Below are 16,886 nucleotides of genomic sequence, written 5' to 3' on the forward strand. Positions count from 1 at the left end.
TCGCACTTCACGCATATATTCTTCTTGAACAGCTGCAGGTCTGCTGCGATCGACGGGTTCAGATCGCTTGCCGAAGGACAGGGTGAAGAGGGCGTAACAGCAGAGGCAGACGGCGGCACAGCCGACAATGACGAGGAAGATGACAAGACCAGCCGAGATCATTGTCGCGGTTTGTCTACGCTTCGATCAGGTTGAGTCTCCTGCTTTGGTGATGCGAAGGGAAGCTGAGGACATTTGAGAGTGAAGGGCACTGGCGCGATGACTGCTGAGATGGGGGAGGAATGCGATGAATTCGGTTGCTGGTGTTGCCTGGCCTTGTTGCTGGTTTAGCTCGCGCGGGGTCTTGAGGTGGTACAGTATGCTGACCAGCAGGATTCTAGCCTTGTGGCTTTCGGACGATGGGCTCAAAGTATCTGGTCACCGATTCTGGTTGGCCGGATGGCTTGTTTTGATGTCCAAGTCACTTTGTCTTTCTGAACATGTTGCGATTTGGTGGTACCAAGGCAGGAGCTACTGTCATGCGACTGCCACGTTTCTGAGCTCTTGATACTTGGCAGCGCTCCTTGAATTCAGTCAAGCATTGGTGCCTGCCCGGGATGCAGCATTGACGCCTCAAGTTGAACGTCTATACATCATATCGTAAACACATCGCGGGCAGAATCCCCTATACTTCAACATAAAGATATCCATACTTCAGATCAGACCAGGAAGGAATCGATATCTGACTCTACCCATGTACTCCTTGTATTTCTTGCCGAGATCGACTTTTCCTTCATTTTCCTCACCCGAAAGCATCTGCTGCTCCTCCATCTTCGCGCCGGCGGTATACACGCCTACAATACCTACAAGACATACAGCCAAAGCTGGCACTCTCCAACCAGCATCATTTCTGCCTGCAAGCGCAGCCAAAACTCCAGTCCAGCCCAAGAGATAGGCGGTGTAGGCAGGGTGGCGGACGTGTGCAAATGGGCCGAAATCAATTATGAAGTCGGGTGTCTTGCCACCAAAGATGGCTGCAAGTCGTCCTCGTTGCGTGGTGTAAGCTGTCCAACTGAAAAGTGAAACGCTCATGGCCATCAGTGTGTTGCCGATCGCTTGTAGAGGGCTTGTGTTCGGCGTTGGCAATAACAGGATTGACGAGAGCAGGGTACTGGCACCGCTGAAGCCGGCAAGAGCAGCAAAATGGCCAGGATATGCAAAGCCATTGCTGGGTCTAGGGAAGTTGACCAGAATAGCATACGCTTGGTTCAACAAGGTACCAGAGAAGAGAATTGCGGTGGGTGAAGACAGGACATGGCTAAGGTGAAAGTCTGAGATGAGGAAAGACATGTTTGTTCCAGCGCGTGTCGGGTCGAAAGAATGTTCCAGTCGACACTTTCTGAAATGTGACCTAAGTCGGTATCCAGACGATGGAGACACGAGCAGGTTGGCGAAATCGAAATACTTTTTGTCGAAGTTCCAGACGCAAGCAATACGTCAGCGCTGGAATGTAGCAGACTATCGTTAGCTATGAACAGAGGAACAGATAGACGGCCCGTGTATCAGAAAGTGGTGGACAGGTGCAGGACTGGGCCGAGCCGCAAACGATCAACGACAAAAAGGCATGCAAGTGTTTCAAGACTTGAGCCAGAGGCAAACACTGTGTTGTGGTTCATGTGGTTGTCCGAGTAATTAGCAGCGCGGAGAGACGTGCTTGGCTGCATCTTGTGCACGAGTCGTGACGCTCGCTATCTGGACGGTACCTAGATTAATATGCTTGCTAGGTACTCACTCTGTGGGAATTGTGGCTTTCTCGAAGTCAAGCTGAGAGGCAATCCGTTCCTACCCGGGTCATCGATACGACTGTGAGCCTTGAAGGATGCTGAAGCTTTTGGTGATGAGCTGAGAAGGAGGATGTTGTGAGGGCCATGGACTGGGGGTCGCAATAGCACAAGAGCTTGGATCAGGTAGCCAATCAAAGGCAGCAGGCTTTGGATCCGGAGCATTTCCAGATCTCGGCATGGACTTCGGTTGCATTCCCCCCTCTCCCTTCCCGTCGCTGTCTTGGGGTGTTTGTTTCGTCCAGCGAGTTGTCTCTCTTTGCCGACAGCTGTCAAGGAGCGAGCAGCCGCTGTCCAACAGACGTGTCTCTGCTTCCAAGGTCAATCAAGTTCGAACATCCTTTTCTCTTCTTCTGCTTCTTCTTTACTTTGTCATTTTACCACGAGGGCCCGCAACTCGAAAACAACCTTTCAACGGCGGCCCAGTGTTTGTCGGCGCCAGCCCACAACAACAACATCCCGCATAACTTATCATATCTCAAGCCTCTGATGCAGCCCATTCACTAATCCTCTTCTTCGACTATACTAATCTTGTTCGATTCTCGCGTCGCGCGACCCTGTCGCACGCCTGCCTAGGTCAACATGGCCACGACCGCCAATCTGTCGTCCAACGGCGACGACCCTTTCGTCAATCCCAATGCCACTCAACCGAGTCCGCACCGCTACGCTTCCTTCGACAATCAAGTCTTCTCTCTGTACAACTCCAGCTCTCCAGCTCAGGCCAAGCGTGCGCTCGAGGCCCATCTCAAGGACACGGAGCGCCGCATTCAGGATGCCTCGAAACTTGGCACCACATTGTTGCAGCAGCGCAAGGACTTGGCCGCCCGTCTGAAGGAGGTCGAGGAGGGCGCATCCGAGGACATCACTCCCGAGCTGCAGAAAAAGCTGGATCAGCTGGAGAAGGACTACACCGAGGTTGGCAAGGACTCGGCGCGTGCCTTCCTGCCCAAGTCGCGCATCGTGTCAACAGATTTCAGCGCTGCCCCACCGAGTCCTGCTCTCTTCGTTTCCGATGCTCGACCTTCGCCCGTCAAGCGCAACCCCACCGAGGGCTCGCGGCGACAGCGCAACCAACCTACCAATCGCGTCCATGACATCGAGTTCGCTACCGAGATCAGTACCTCTCTTCTTGCCCAGGTCAGACAATTACAGGCCGTCTTGGCTGAAAAGGAGAATGCGCTCAAGGATGCTACGACCGAGAAGGAACAGCTCGAGACGGACATCTCCAGTCTGATGCACCGCTTGCGCATGTTGGATGAGAGCGAACAGAAGTGCAAGGATGAGAATTGGAATCTTGAGACTCAGATGCAAGACTTGACAGCGCAATTGAAAGAGGCGACCGACAAAGAGCAGCGTCTGTCGCAGCAGCTCAAGTTCGTCCAAGCCGAGAAGGACACAGCACAGCGTGACCTGGAGGACCTCAAAGCTGCCCATGGCAAACTCAGCGATGACCACGAATCCGCCAAGAAGCACCACGAGGCCGAGCTCTTCACCTTGCGCCGCGATGCCACAGGCCATCAGACAGCCCGCGATGCCTTACTCAAGAAGGTCGACGAGTTGACTTCACAGAACACCCAGCTGGCAAAGGCCGTAGCTGCGCGATGGAACGCCGACAGCCAGCCTCAAGATAGCCAGCGCTCGCTCGGCCGCGACAACGGCGATTCCGAAGTTGCAACTCCTGATGTCTCGCCGCAGAACTCGCCCGTCAAAGCCACTCCAAGACACGGCATGCTCGAAACCGAAACCCTCAAGTCCTCGCTTACCCACGCCCACCGTATGATTCAGAACCTGAAGAACAACATCCATCGTGAAAAGACGGAGAAGTTCGAGCTGAAGCGATTGTTGCAAGATGCTAGAGACGAGCTGGACAACAAGCGTGCTGATGGAGGCGTTGGCCCATCTGTGAACAAGAAGCGCCGTTCCGACGACAGCGGTATCAAGTTCAATAAGGGCGCTCGCGCTGACAAGCTGGGAGCCGCAAGATCTGCTAAGCACGAGATCATCATGGATGATGATGAGTGGGAGGATCAGTCTCTGATCGAAAGTCCTAGCAACTCTGCGACTCGCAAGATTGCGTCCGGCAAAATTGCACCAGGCATTGTTCCATTCGGAAACTTCAACTTCGGCAGAACTGCTGGTGCCTTTGGAAAGCCTGAGAGTGCCGACACTACCGACGCCTTCGAGACCGCCGATGAACGAGGCACAACTGACGCTTTCGAGACAGCCAATGAGGACGATCACAACACCAACACAGAGACTGAAGGTGCTTTCCAGACCGGTGCCGAGACAATCAATGGCGACAGCAGCGATGACTTGACCGAGACCGAGTTCAGCCCTATCAAGAGCCAAGGTTCCTCGTCTCGACCTGTTTCCCGACCTGGTCCATATGCGACCAACAAAGCCGAGAACCGCCTGTCTTTCATGTCAACAGCCTCTACTTCTGCCGACGAGTTTGAGGACGTCAAGACGCCTATTCAGGGCCAGCAACCCAAGTACAAGCTACGCCTGAGCAAGGGTCGTCGCTCGAACAATGGATCTGCTCGCAATAGCGCCATCTTCGCTAGCGACGACAGTCCTGCCAGTCAAGCCAGTCAGAGGACTCCTATTCAATTCGGCCAGAGCCTCAGTGCTGAGCTTGATGGTTTGAGTAACGATAGCGACAGCGGCGAAGAAACGTCGACTGATGCCGGCGTTGAGTCTGCTCCCATGAGTCCTGAAACCGTCAAGAAGCCCATCCTTGCAGAAGCCCCCATCATTACCGAAGTCTCAAGGCCGAAGATGGTTGACTCTGCTATGATGACAGAGCCTTGGGAGCCAGAGTCCAAGTCCATCGTTGGTGCTGCTGCAGGTGCTGTCGGTTCTGCCATTGCTGGCGTGGCTGGATTTGCACTTGGCCGTTCGACTTCCCAAGATAACCAGACGAAAGCACTCGACGAGGCACCCAGAGAGATCGAAGAGGACACTGTACAGGTACCTTCTGAGGTGCCATCAAATATGCCCGGTCAATTCGTCAAGAGCGAGCCAGTTTCGGAATCGACGACTCCCAGATTACCCGTGGAACAGTTCAGATCCAAGGCTGTCGCATTGCCCGAGGCTAAGAAGGAATTCGCAAGTATTGTTTCTCAAGACCTTGCACCTGTGACTCCTGCACAACCCAAGGCACAGCCCTTGAGCATTGCAACCTTCTCGAGCACTCACACAGAACCTGTCGCTGCAGTGCCTGTGCCTAAAGAGCTTCCACAATTCGCCATGACATCCTTCTCATCTTCTCACACCGAACCAGTGGCCGCTTTCATCTCTGTCAAGGAGGTTGAGAAGCTCTCCATGTCAACCTTCTCTGCTCATCACACTGAGCCTGTCACGGTGGCTCCTACTGTCACCGAGCTCGAGAAATTCTCTATCTCGCGATACCCGGCGACACACACCGAGCCAATCGCGCCGCTGGTCGAGGAGAAGAAGCCCGAAGTCTTCTCTGTCTCCACCGGTCCTGTTTCGCATACAGAGCCTATTGTGCCTTTACCAGTAGCGAAAGAACTTCCGTCATTTGCTATGTCTCCTTTCGGGTCAATGTCGTCGGAGCCTATTGTGCCTTCTTCGCCGGTACCTGTGCAGACTCCCTCACTGGAGTTCTCGTCGTTCATGACATCCCACACTGAGCCACGCACTCCCAGCATGCCACAATTAGACCAGGAAGTCGAGCCGAGGAGAGATGCGCTTACTTTCTCTACCGTCCGCAGTCAACATTGGGAGCCACAAGTGGATGAATACTCGTTCTCTCCCCCCACGAACGGCTTGAAGGGTGACGACGTGTTCTTCATGGATGATCGCGGGGCTCTTTCTGAAGATTCGAAGAACATTCCAGGCACTGATGGCGTTCGTCCTGGTGCTGCCTTCCTTGCTTCCGGAACCCAATTCCCTCCTCGTACTAGTAGTAGAGACGGACCGTTGGCTCAAGAACCCCGACTGTTCGGCGGTGCAAAGGGTGGCAACCATGCAGAGCCGACACTAGTGTTCGCAGACGAGAACGACGCTACGCCCCAGATCGAGCAGGATAGCCAGTTCAGACAACCTTTCGCCGAGGTTTCCAATAATGTTGGCACTAGTCAGCGTAGCATGTCGAACAATGGTGAAAGACCTGTCATGAAGCGCATTCCCACTTCCGAGATGGGAACACAGACCATGGTCTCATCGGACGAAATCGACAAGATGATGCGCCGCAAGACCCCGTTGATGATTCCTGCTGTTAACATTGACGAAGGCACACCTCTTAGACCTGACAGCCCAAGAAGAGCTTCAGAGACACCATACGTGGCTGAAGTTGCCAACACCAAAGCTCCTCGTCGTCCTGCAAGCGCTGGTAGCATGCACAAGAACCATACCTCGCAACCTCCCCTTCCGCTGGACCACACACAACGTATCGCTGCGGCTGCGGAAGCAAAAAACCTGCAAGCTGCCATGCCTCCACCGCCAATTCCTACTGGCTCACTCAACAAACCTCCTCCATCACTCCGTTCGCGCACACCAAGCATCAGCAAATCTGTTCAGTCCGGACGCGGCACTGTCAACCGCGCTCTTGCACCAATCCCTGCTGGACGCCCAGACCCCATGTCGCCTACCACTCGCGCCAGTTCAATTTCGAGCTTTGTTTCTGAGGTTGACGAGCGCATCCAACCTGGCAGAGGCGTACTGTATCCCGAAGACATGTTGCCTGCCACTGATCCTCGCATGATCCAAGCTATCACTCAGACCATGATTGGAGAGTATCTCTGGAAGTACACACGCAAGGCTGGTCGTTCTGAGATTAGTGCTTCCAGACACAGAAGGTTCTTCTGGGTTCACCCTTATACTAGAACACTCTACTGGAGCGAGCACGATCCTTCCACACTTGGCAAGCAACAGTCAAAGGCGAAGAGCGTTGCTATCGAAGCTGTCCGCGTTATCTCAGACGACAATGCGTACCCACCCGGCTTGCATAGGAAGAGTTTGGTGATAGTAACCCCTGGTCGTGAGATTGTGTTCACAGCTCCCACTGCTCAAAGACATGAGACTTGGTTCAATGCGCTCTCCTACCTGTTGCTCCGTACCGGATCTGAGCGTGAGAATGAGGAGATGACTCAGGATATGGTTGATGAGTTCAACCCGACAATGCGAAGCCAGAGTCGTAACACCGTACGCACTCGTATGAGTCTTAGCAGTTATAACAGCAGGACAACTCGCAACTCATCACCGCATCGCCCTCACGCTTCCGAGGTACCGTCACTCGCCAACCGACAATCTGCAGCTGCATCTCAACGAAGAGGTGCACAGACCCCTGGCCCGGACGGATCTCAAGGACGTATGGGCATCATGGGTGGCTTGTTCAAGAGTCCAGGTGGGAGTATGCGTGGCAGCTTCTCTAGTAAGCGAAGCAAGAGTGCAATGAGCACTCGCCGACCTCTTGAAGCGACGATATACGATGCAAGTGTGGTTGAGGATAGCACGGAGGATCTGGGCAATATGCTTTCGGGACACGAGCACAACCACAATGGGCTTGAGAATGTGAGGGCGTGCTGCGATGGTAAGTCTTCTTTACTCTACTTCTCACTTGAGCATCGTCTAACACGAGATAGGTAAACACGACGTTGGATCTTTGTCTAGAAGCACAGGACGACATGTCATGGGCTCATTGCGACACACTCACACTAATGGTGCAACTATGAGCAACCAACACCTGACCGCTGAGCCTTTGCCTGCCTCGAACCGTCCGCGACGTGGAGAGTAGGCTCCGACCTTGGTCCATCATAAATCTCGTAATTTTGTTTTGACTTGTTGTTCTGCGGCATGCCAGTGGCTTGTTAGTCATCTGAGACGTCTTTTTGTTTTCGTACTTGTCTCATTCATCACATAGCTTACCACTCTTCTTCATCTCCTTTGTCCTTTCTCATTGCTCCCTTATAGATCTGGATTACCAAAGGATCACTTCTTATCTGCTTCTGAGTACTGCTGTGACTACTCTTCACTATGTTGCTTAATTTTGGGTACGTGTTTTCGTAGTGCCTGCTCCCTTGGTAGGCCATGAGTTGGCGTTCTGTGCGCGCCTACTAGAATCGATTACACGTCTTCTGGAAGCCCCCGACATTTTAGGCGCAACTCTTTGTATACAGGCATTATTTTGTAAATGTTTGGTGTCAAAGCTCGGTTAACATGTCCCAAGACGAACAGAGCTTATCTAGATGGGTGGCGCGATTAAGCTTTTCAAGCACGCGATCATCCTCCTCCATGGCGAAGAAAAGAATGGATGGAGAGTTTGAACGAATATGTTGAACGTCGAACAGCTTCCTTTTCGCCTCTGATTTCGCTGAGCGCTGTGACTTCTTGACCGTGGCACACCTTCAAAAGCCGATTTCGCAAAGATGTCTATCGCTGGTGTTCAAGATGCGCCGGGCAAGACTGCGACTGTGGGCGCCTACGGCCTGCATGAAAACGTGCAACATGGAGATTTTGTCACCGAGAATGAAGAGAGGGACCTAAGGCGTGGATTGGGTCAGAGGCACATCCAGATGATTGCGCTTGCTGGTAACTTTTTGCTTCACCATTATCGACATATTACCATCTGACACAGTTGTAGGCGCAATTGGTACTGGACTGTTTCTTGGACTCGGGTCTTCTCTGCAGACTGGTGGACCTCTCGGTGCTTTGCTCGGCTATGCTTTTGTCGGTCTCATCGTTTGTGCTGTTCAGTTCGCTCTCGGAGAAGTCACGGCTCTGCTCCCTGTCACTGGAAGTTTCGTCAGACATGCCGAGTTCCTTATTGATCCTGCATTGGGCTTTGCAGTGGGATATAATATCGTATATGGAAACCTGCTTTCCATTCCTTCGGAAATTTCGGCCATCTGTGTGCTTTTCGAGTACTGGACTGATATCAATCCGTCTCTGTGGATCGTCATCTTCATTGTCCTGACTTTTGTGGTCGGCATTGCGTTTGTCGGTATCTATGGCGAGGTTGAATTCTTTTTCGCACTTCTCAAAATTGCGCTTGTGGTGGGCCTGGTGATTCTGGGCCTCTGCATCGATCTGGGCGGTGTACCTGGAGTCTCGCGCATCGGCTTCAGATACTGGAAACGACCAGGCCCCTTCGTCGAACATGTCGCTACTGGAGCCTGGGGCAACTTTCTCGGTTTCTGGTCCGTCATGATCAACGCGGTCTTCTCTTTTGCTGGAGTGGAATCTATTGCCATGGCTGCAGCTGAGACCAGGAACCCTCGCCAGAACATTCCGAAGGCGTGTAAACGTGTGTTTGCACGCGTTTCGCTTTTTTACGTCGCTACGGTCTTGATTGTGGGTATGTTGGTTTCTAGCGATGATGAGCGTCTCCAAGATGAGAGCGGTACTGCAGCTCAAAGTCCCTTTGTCATTGCTGCCTCTGCTGCCGGCATCAAGGCTATCCCATCCATTGTAAATGCCGTGGTCATTACCTCTGCCTGGTCATCTTCGAATCAGGCACTTCTGGCTGGAACCCGTGTCCTCTACTCTTTGGCGCTCAAGAAACAGGCTCCTGCTATCTTCTTGCGTACCACTGCGTGGGGTGTACCGTACATGTGTGTGCTCTTGCAGACGGTCTTCATGTTTTTGGCTTTCATGAGTCTGTCTTCTGGAGCCCTGACTGTCTTCTATTGGTTTGTGGACTTGGTGGGCTGTGGTGTCCTGATTTCTTGGTCGTGCGTTTTGACCAACCACCTGAGGCTGCTGGCTGCGATGAAGAAGCAGGGAATCGCAAGGACGGAGTTGCCTTGGCACAACAAGTGGACCCGTAAGTGTGCACTGTTGTTTCGACCAGAACATACTGCTGACGATGAGAAAACAGCCTATAGCTCTGTTGTTGCACTGGCAGCATGCCTGCTTATCTTGTTGACCAATGGCTTTTCTGTGTTTACTAAAGGCGGATGGTCTGCAAGTTCGTTTGTGTCATCATACCTGTAAGTCTACCTCCTGTCACAGATCTAGCGATATACTGACACGTGCCCAGGGATATTCCTCTGATCCTAGTCGCCTATCTCGGGTGGAAGTTTTACAAGGGCACGAAGTTTGTGGCTCTCGGAGACATTCCTATCAGAGCTGCTCTGGATGAGATTAGAGATAACCCCGAGACCCCTGAGCCAGTGCGAAAGGGCTGGAAGGGTGTTGTGATGAAGTTGTTATGGGAGTAGACTCTGTATTTGAGCGAGTCGTGTCCTCCTCATTTTGATACATATTCTCTTTTCGCAAGCAATGCACAAAACCCGACAAGAACATTGTTTTCCGGACTACGTGGCGATCGCGTAGAGTGTCAAACCCCGAGCCAGATTGGCTAGTATCGAAGGAGTGAAATCTTCGAACAAAGGTATGATTAGCATGATTCGACTATAGAAAATGACCGTTCTTTCTGATACGCACTTTTTCGACGGTGTCGGCTTGGGACGAAGGCACAGGTAGCAGAGTTCTATACAAGTGAGGTCTAGTGATTATGCAAAGAGTCTAGCCATAGTGTCCGCAAGATGCGGCACCCTCGCCAAAAGATGAGCTAGCTATCACAACAATAAAAACACCATTTACATGAGAGGGATCTGGACTGAGAGTACTCTGAAGAGCGATGATCTCTTGTTGAGAGGAGATTATGTCGCCTGTGTAAGACTGATCTTGACAGGAGTTGTCCGATATGACATGAATGTGGATGGATAGTAGATGGCTCAAGTTGGCATCAGTCGTGCGTTCTTATACTATGCTTCCTGGGTATCGGCGTCATGACATGCAGTCTTCTGGAAGAATGCACAGTCGCTGATCAGATATGAGCGCGGCCATGGAAGCGCTCCGAGAGGATTTCTCTCCGTGGTCGTCGAGGGGCGGATGGCCTGAGGTAAGCCAAGGAAAGTTCTGGCAGAAGCACAGTGCTCGAGTCATGTCATGATAAAGTGTGCAAATGAATGGGAAAGCAGTGGTTAAATTGAACGTAACCGTCTATGAACACATTGAGACCAAGTCGAATGTCGGCAAAAGCCCGAATCATGTTGATTAAAATCATGAACACCATCGCAATAACGCGTGAAAGAAATCGGAGTGCCAGATAACCAAAACCTGCTCATCATCACTTCTTAACATAAACACCAGTCTCTGCTGTGGAGAGCTGGTCAAACTCGCTGCTGACCGATGGTTCTCTGCATTCCATCTCGAGCGTAACGAAGCCCAGTACCTCGTACATCAAGACGACGATAGCCTCTTCGATCAATGCCATGCACAGCATGATAGTCACGCTACCATTGATGGAGCTGAAGGACGCGGGATGGGCGAAGATGGAGACAGCAGAGTAAGCAATGCGTACAGCCAGTAAAGGCAAGCTGATTGCGAAAACTCCAACAGCAATCTTTTGTGTGTAGGAGGATGCGCCATGTGCTTTGCCGAGTGTGTGGATGGTCATGAAGACCACCAGTGCCCACGAGGCAATGAAGATGCCGATACTGGCTTTCTGAATGCTGTCGGGCTGGTATGAACCCGTCGAGCCCCAGCTGTTATCGGCTCTGATGCCGCCTACGATTCCGAGGATGAGACCGATGGTAATCAGAAGTTGGCAGAATCTCATCGAGTCGCGACCACGAATCTGAGGGAAATCGGTGCCTGCGCGTTGTGCAAGTCTCCGAAGGAGTACGAGCGAGGCTGACAACAACAGGGACACGCAGATTGAGAAGGTCGTGACGTATCCTGCCCAGATGGATGTGTTTGTAGGGTAGTCGATGGTCGCTAGCTGAAACCCAGCACAAAGAATTCTACCGATACTGAATACGAGAAGAAGGCGCTCGCTAGCTGTTTTCTTGAGTCCATGTTGGATGAGTCGGATTGCTGAGAAGACTGCCGTGCAGATGTAGAAGGCTAGGACGGCGATGAAGACGTCGTTGCGGTAGGTCAACATGATGGATGATGAATGTTTTCTCAGATACGTCAATGATAGATATATGAGTGGAAGATGGAATGGCCGATCGATGTGTGAATGATATCAGCATTCAGAGGAGAAGGAGCAGGGCTCTTATGCATTTTCGAATCTTCCATTGTATACTCATTCATGTCTCGAGGCAGTGCTTTCGGCGCGCGCAGGCTTCCAAGTTGAGGTTAGTCGCTGCCGTGCAAGCAACACAAGCATCGCCATGGCGAGCAGTCCGAAACAAGCATCAAGTCAAGCTGAGCGGATCCTACAGAAGGGAAATCGCAATATTCCCTACGAATCAAATGGATTGGACCACGCAGACGTCGCTGCGGAGCGTCAGAGGAGCGCGCTGTATTCCGAATCGGGCATGGCGTTGTTGGTTGGCCGAAGGATTCACCTTGACACGTGGATCCTTGTAAGCATGAGCTTTTTGTACTCAGCCATGTTGGTTCGCTCTATTTCCTCTCCCGGCATGCTTTGCGCTGCTGCTTCCATCAGCACCGATGCCCTTCAGGGGGAGACCTTCTAATGGATGTGACGAGTGTCGCAAACGGCGGAAGAAGTGCGATCTCCGACCTGGAGGTTGCGGCAGATGTACGAATGCGCATCGCCAGTGTCCCGGATATCCTCAACAAGATGGTTTGAGGATTTGCGATCAGAGTGCCGAAGTCATCTCCAAAGCTCGTGGTTTACACCCCAAGACGCAAAGTCCACAGACGGTCGACGCTATTGAGTCCTCCTTGCACCCTGAATCAGTTAACCCATCTGAGTGGGAGGAGACTTCACCAGCTGCTCGTCCATCTCTAGCAATATCTGGCCCTGTATCTCCTCTGCCTATGGACAGTGACGACGTCTCTTTCGCTTTCTTCTTCAGGCACTGTGTTATGAACGACAACTATTATGCTTGTATTTACGAACCCAAGAATACACATCTCATTGCCAGCATCAAAGCTTTCGGCATTGCCAACTTGTCCAAGCACCACTCGGACAAGCGTCTTCTCATGGCTTCGCAGCGTCAGTATGCTACCGCTTTGAATCTCACAAACCTCGCCCTGCGAGACCCGCTCCAGGTCAAGCGTGACGAAACATTGCTCGCCATCTCCATCCTCACGAATTACGAAACCCTTACGGGCGGTGTCACGCGCACTCTGGATGCATGGGAACAGCATGTGAATGGTTCGACCGCTCTTCTCAGTCTTCGTGGCCTCGATGGTGTGCAAAGAACGAGTGGTCGGGTCTTAACTCTGCATGTTATCACCACGATCAATGTGATATGCCTTCTCCGGAATCTGGCTACCCCTCCTTTCATATATGATCTCCAGGCAAAGGTCTTCGAATATCTCTACGAGCCAGAGAATCCTGCAGTACGCTACCAACGCATAAATTTACAGTGTGCAGATTTCAGACACGCCGTCACTACTTGTCTGATCGTATCATCCGAGGAGATCATATCTCGTGCGGCTGAGCTGGACACTAAGCTCATAGAAGCATTCTCTAATCTGCCACCAAACTGGCAACCCGAAATCGTCACGCACTTTGTGCCCCAACATTCTGCTGATTCTGGCTTGCCTGGCTTTGAACTACGGTACACTGACCAGGCGACGAACTATATATGGACGTCTTATCGTTCCAGTCGGGTCATGCTAAACGAAGTCGTGCTTCAATCGATAGGGGACGACACGGATGCACATCGATCTGTAAGAGCCCGTGCAGAAACCATCATGCGACAATGTCAGACCGAAATACTGGCTGCAATGTCGCAGTACATCTCCAAGAAGGACGTAAACCTGCCTTGGGTGGGCTTCAAACGTCCGGATCGTTACTTCGTACCCGAGGCCGCCTCTAGCGATCTGCCTATCATGCGTGCTCTGTCTGGCTATGGCGTGCTGTGGCCTTTATTTGTCGCAGGCACAAGTTCGACATCGACACCCGAGATCAAGAATTATGTGGCAGAGGTATTCACATACTTTGGAAAGCAACTGAAGATCGAGCAGGCCTTGGTCCTCCGAAAAATGATCTGGGGACTGTCAAGAGTTGTTCCGTCACCGTCGTCAGTCCCTGGCAGTGGCAGTGTTCTGGGCACTCATCGGGTTGAGGAAGAACCTAACAGATGAAGCCGGCACGCCTGATGCCCTAAAGTGATTGAAACAGACAAGGAAGCCGATGTCAACCCCAGAAGATCAATCCGCAAGGTAATTTTCGAATCTCTGACCTTGTCCAAGCCGGATATGCAGCAGAAACGTGAGATCTGGTCAGCCAAGCCCGCCTTTAGTATCATATTGGTGGTGGCTGGTCAAATGCAAGAGGTATGCACAGCCAGTCTCTGCCGACATGGGTGTTTTTTGAGTTTGACAGTCGAGAATCCGCCCTGCCAAGTGGTCGACTTCCGCGGCTGTATACCAAGGCTGTTGGACGCTTGCCAAGCCGACCGCAGCAGCGACTCCCCTCACCCCGCGACGCGTGCTTCAGCACTTTGCACTTCCTGCCGTGCTTGGTGTGTCGTTTCCAAGCAGGTCGAGAGTCAAATCATGTCTCTTGGCTGAGTTGAGCACTGTCTAAAATGTCGCCGATGGTGATGGTTAGTCTATGAGGCTTGGTTTCGTCCGAGGTCAGACGCGTAGGGTCAAGTCGGAACACATTGGCAGTGATAGCTAGTACCAACCAGCATGTTATAAAACCTGGTAGATGTCCTGCTGCTGAGTATTATCAAACCCATCTCACTCCGCATCTCTGTCTCCGCATCTCATCGTCACCATGCTGTTCAAATCACTGATCGCTCTTGCGGCCTTGTTGCCGGCCACCTTGGCTTGTCCTCACGAATCACACCTTCACAAGAGACAAGCAGCGAATCAGACCATTGAGAACCCTGTTTGGGCTTATGAAGCGAGCTTTAACTGGGGGAAGCTTGACCCTATGTATCAGCTCTGTCAGACCGGAACACAACAGTCGCCCATCGCTTTGTCATTGAGTAACGGTCTCTCCCTCAACCACCTTCCAACCTTTCACAACTATACTGGAAACACGACCGGATGGTTTAGGAATTGGGGTTATGGCCCGGGATTCAGACTCGATCGCAATAATTTGACCTCCAATCCTTCGTTCAGCTATGACAACGAGACCGTCTATCTAGTCGGCTGGCATATTCACGCACCCGCCGACCACTCCGTCGGTGGTGACCGCAGCAAAGCAGAAATGCACTTCGTCCATGCCGATGCTGGAGGCCACGAAAAAGCTGTCCTTGCCTTCCGCCTTGACCCCGGCAATAGCGATGCTGCTTTCTTCAGCCAGCTACCTCCCATGATCGGCTTCAATGAGACCGGTGCCGAGTACGAGCAAGAGATTGAGATGGACCTTGATCTTGCATTATCGAGTGTGTTGCATTTCAACGAGTTCTGGACCTACCAGGGCAGTTTGACCAGCCCTCCTTGCCACGAGGGTATCCGTTGGTTCGTCGCCAGACAGATTCTCTTCACCGGGGTCAAGCAGATGCAGGCAATTCTGGGTGCTAGTACATACAGCGCTAGAGCAGAGCAGGAGGTGTGGCAGCATAGAATCAACGAATAAGCGTGATACATTGGTCGGATCACGGCTCCAGCTTTTTGGACATAGTCGAAACTTCTTGGAAAATTATATGTTGCTTCTAGATGTATAGGAGCAGGTGGATAGACAAAATATCATCACTGACACTAATGCTTTACACTCCAAAGATTACGCTTTTTGTGTACTGCACACCTTACGTCCACTCGATGATCTCGCGCAGACCTCATGCTAACGTCGCCGTGAAGAAGATCATGCTTTCTTGTGAGACAGGGTTAGACAATCAACGTCGGCTATTGATCTCGGCCTTTGGAAGAACCCGATCGCCGTCAGCGGTAAGGAATTCATAGTGCTAGAAGTGAACAGAGAGCATCCAAAAAGAGTCGATAAATCATGAGCTCTGTGTGGACTTTGCTACAGTCTGGACAATACTGTGCATTGTGATAGCTTCTAGTTCTGCCTGTGTTTCGTCCTGAGAGCAGAGTGGGAATAGGAGTAGGAGTGATAAGATTCAGCACATGGGGATGCCCTACGAACCAAAACAAAAAGAGTGTTCTATTTTGATTCGTTCGACCCGTTGTCTGCAGCACTGGATCCTCTACACCGTCAACCGTTGGAACATTCAAGATAGACACAAGAAGGGGCGCCGCGGCTGCCGTTCCGTGCTAGTGTTGTGCTACTTCGGCCGCTTCTTCGAATCTGGCAGGAAGTGCAACGAGTGATAGGCTTATGACCTGCCGTTTCAGGAAGCACACTTGCTTAAAGTTGTGATACCTCAGCTGTACAACCCTTTCGAAATTATTGTACAATCGTTTTGAGGATCAGCTTCGCGTTCCGCGCTGCTTTCACAATTCTAACTGCGATTGGTCGACCTACGGCACCCCCCGCCATGCCAAGGACTAATATAGAAGCAGCTTGATGCCCGCTTTCACGTGATAGTACTAACCGCCTTAGGAATTGATTAAGCTACTTCGAGGTTAGTCGTGTCGGCGTCAGACGAACCCGCAAGCCGACACTACGCATTTTGCATTGCAGGAGCGCGGGAAATGCGAAGCTGATCCTCGAAACGATTGTATGCCCCCGTGTTGTATCAGGATGTACGGATACTCGCAAGCTACCCGGGACAAGTCCGCGGATCCATGAGATCTGTCTTCTCGTGCCGTACTGTATACCCCGCAAATTGCTCTCCGCATTGCCGGCGATCTGCGCACCTTACCGAGAGGCCAGAACGTTGACCAGCCCGTGTCACGGAAATTGACAGAATTTTTGAGCGTCCAGTCTTTGACAATGGGGTGGTGATGAGTTGATCTCGGAGATTATCACATAATTGTTATTGTTGGAATCAGCCATCGTGATATCTTAGCAGATCAACCAACTGATCCTTCGAGAAACTAGCACACATATCTATCGCAAGCGGAGATCTTATGTCCTATCGCGACGCCGGGGAATAGGATTACGAGCCTTGAGACAACTCGCAGACGCCACCTCGCCTATTTCCACCTCAGATGGTCTGTCTAGAACCCGGTACGTAATTACCACCGTCAAAGGATCAATTGAGTCTATCTGAACCACGCTGCCGGCCACCAATGCCCGAACAT

The 16,886-nt window shown here is 51.8% G+C and overlaps 6 protein-coding genes across 6 annotated transcripts; 4 read left to right on the top strand and 2 right to left on the bottom strand.

The window, feature by feature from the left end:
* Positions 1-693: 693 nt before the first annotated feature.
* M436DRAFT_36650 (uncharacterized protein) lies at positions 694-1,077 on the bottom strand (the record flags this gene model as incomplete). The annotated part of the gene is made up of 1 exon (XM_013576437.1): positions 694-1,077. One exon carries the CDS (start codon positions 1,075-1,077, stop codon positions 694-696), a length of 384 nt encoding a protein of 127 aa, XP_013431891.1.
* A 1,325-nt stretch (positions 1,078-2,402) lies between these two features.
* On the top strand, positions 2,403-7,581 carry M436DRAFT_35033 (uncharacterized protein; the record flags this gene model as incomplete). The annotated part of the gene is made up of 4 exons (XM_013576143.1): positions 2,403-4,802; positions 4,980-5,294; positions 5,520-7,377; positions 7,430-7,581. The coding sequence occupies 4 exons, from the start codon at positions 2,403-2,405 to the stop codon at positions 7,579-7,581; spliced, it is 4,725 nt and encodes a 1,574-aa protein (XP_013431597.1).
* A 631-nt stretch (positions 7,582-8,212) lies between these two features.
* On the top strand, positions 8,213-10,006 carry M436DRAFT_59712 (uncharacterized protein; the record flags this gene model as incomplete). Its single annotated transcript, XM_013576630.1, has 4 exons — positions 8,213-8,375; positions 8,422-9,609; positions 9,664-9,775; positions 9,826-10,006. The coding sequence occupies 4 exons, from the start codon at positions 8,213-8,215 to the stop codon at positions 10,004-10,006; spliced, it is 1,644 nt and encodes a 547-aa protein (XP_013432084.1).
* A 914-nt stretch (positions 10,007-10,920) lies between these two features.
* Positions 10,921-11,739, bottom strand: M436DRAFT_77622 (uncharacterized protein; the record flags this gene model as incomplete). Its single annotated transcript, XM_013576937.1, has 1 exon — positions 10,921-11,739. The coding sequence occupies one exon, from the start codon at positions 11,737-11,739 to the stop codon at positions 10,921-10,923; it is 819 nt and encodes a 272-aa protein (XP_013432391.1).
* Positions 11,740-12,254: 515 nt separating this feature from the next.
* M436DRAFT_59714 (uncharacterized protein) lies at positions 12,255-13,865 on the top strand (the record flags this gene model as incomplete). Its single annotated transcript, XM_013576631.1, has 1 exon — positions 12,255-13,865. The coding sequence occupies one exon, from the start codon at positions 12,255-12,257 to the stop codon at positions 13,863-13,865; it is 1,611 nt and encodes a 536-aa protein (XP_013432085.1).
* A 640-nt stretch (positions 13,866-14,505) lies between these two features.
* M436DRAFT_34969 (carbonic anhydrase) lies at positions 14,506-15,315 on the top strand (the record flags this gene model as incomplete). The annotated part of the gene is made up of 1 exon (XM_013576136.1): positions 14,506-15,315. One exon carries the CDS (start codon positions 14,506-14,508, stop codon positions 15,313-15,315), a length of 810 nt encoding a protein of 269 aa, XP_013431590.1.
* Positions 15,316-16,886: the final 1,571 nt, after the last annotated feature.

Source organism: Aureobasidium namibiae (assembly GCF_000721765.1).
Source record: "Aureobasidium namibiae CBS 147.97 unplaced genomic scaffold scaffold_1, whole genome shotgun sequence".
In the NCBI taxonomy this organism is placed as follows: domain Eukaryota; kingdom Fungi; phylum Ascomycota; class Dothideomycetes; order Dothideales; family Saccotheciaceae; genus Aureobasidium; species Aureobasidium namibiae.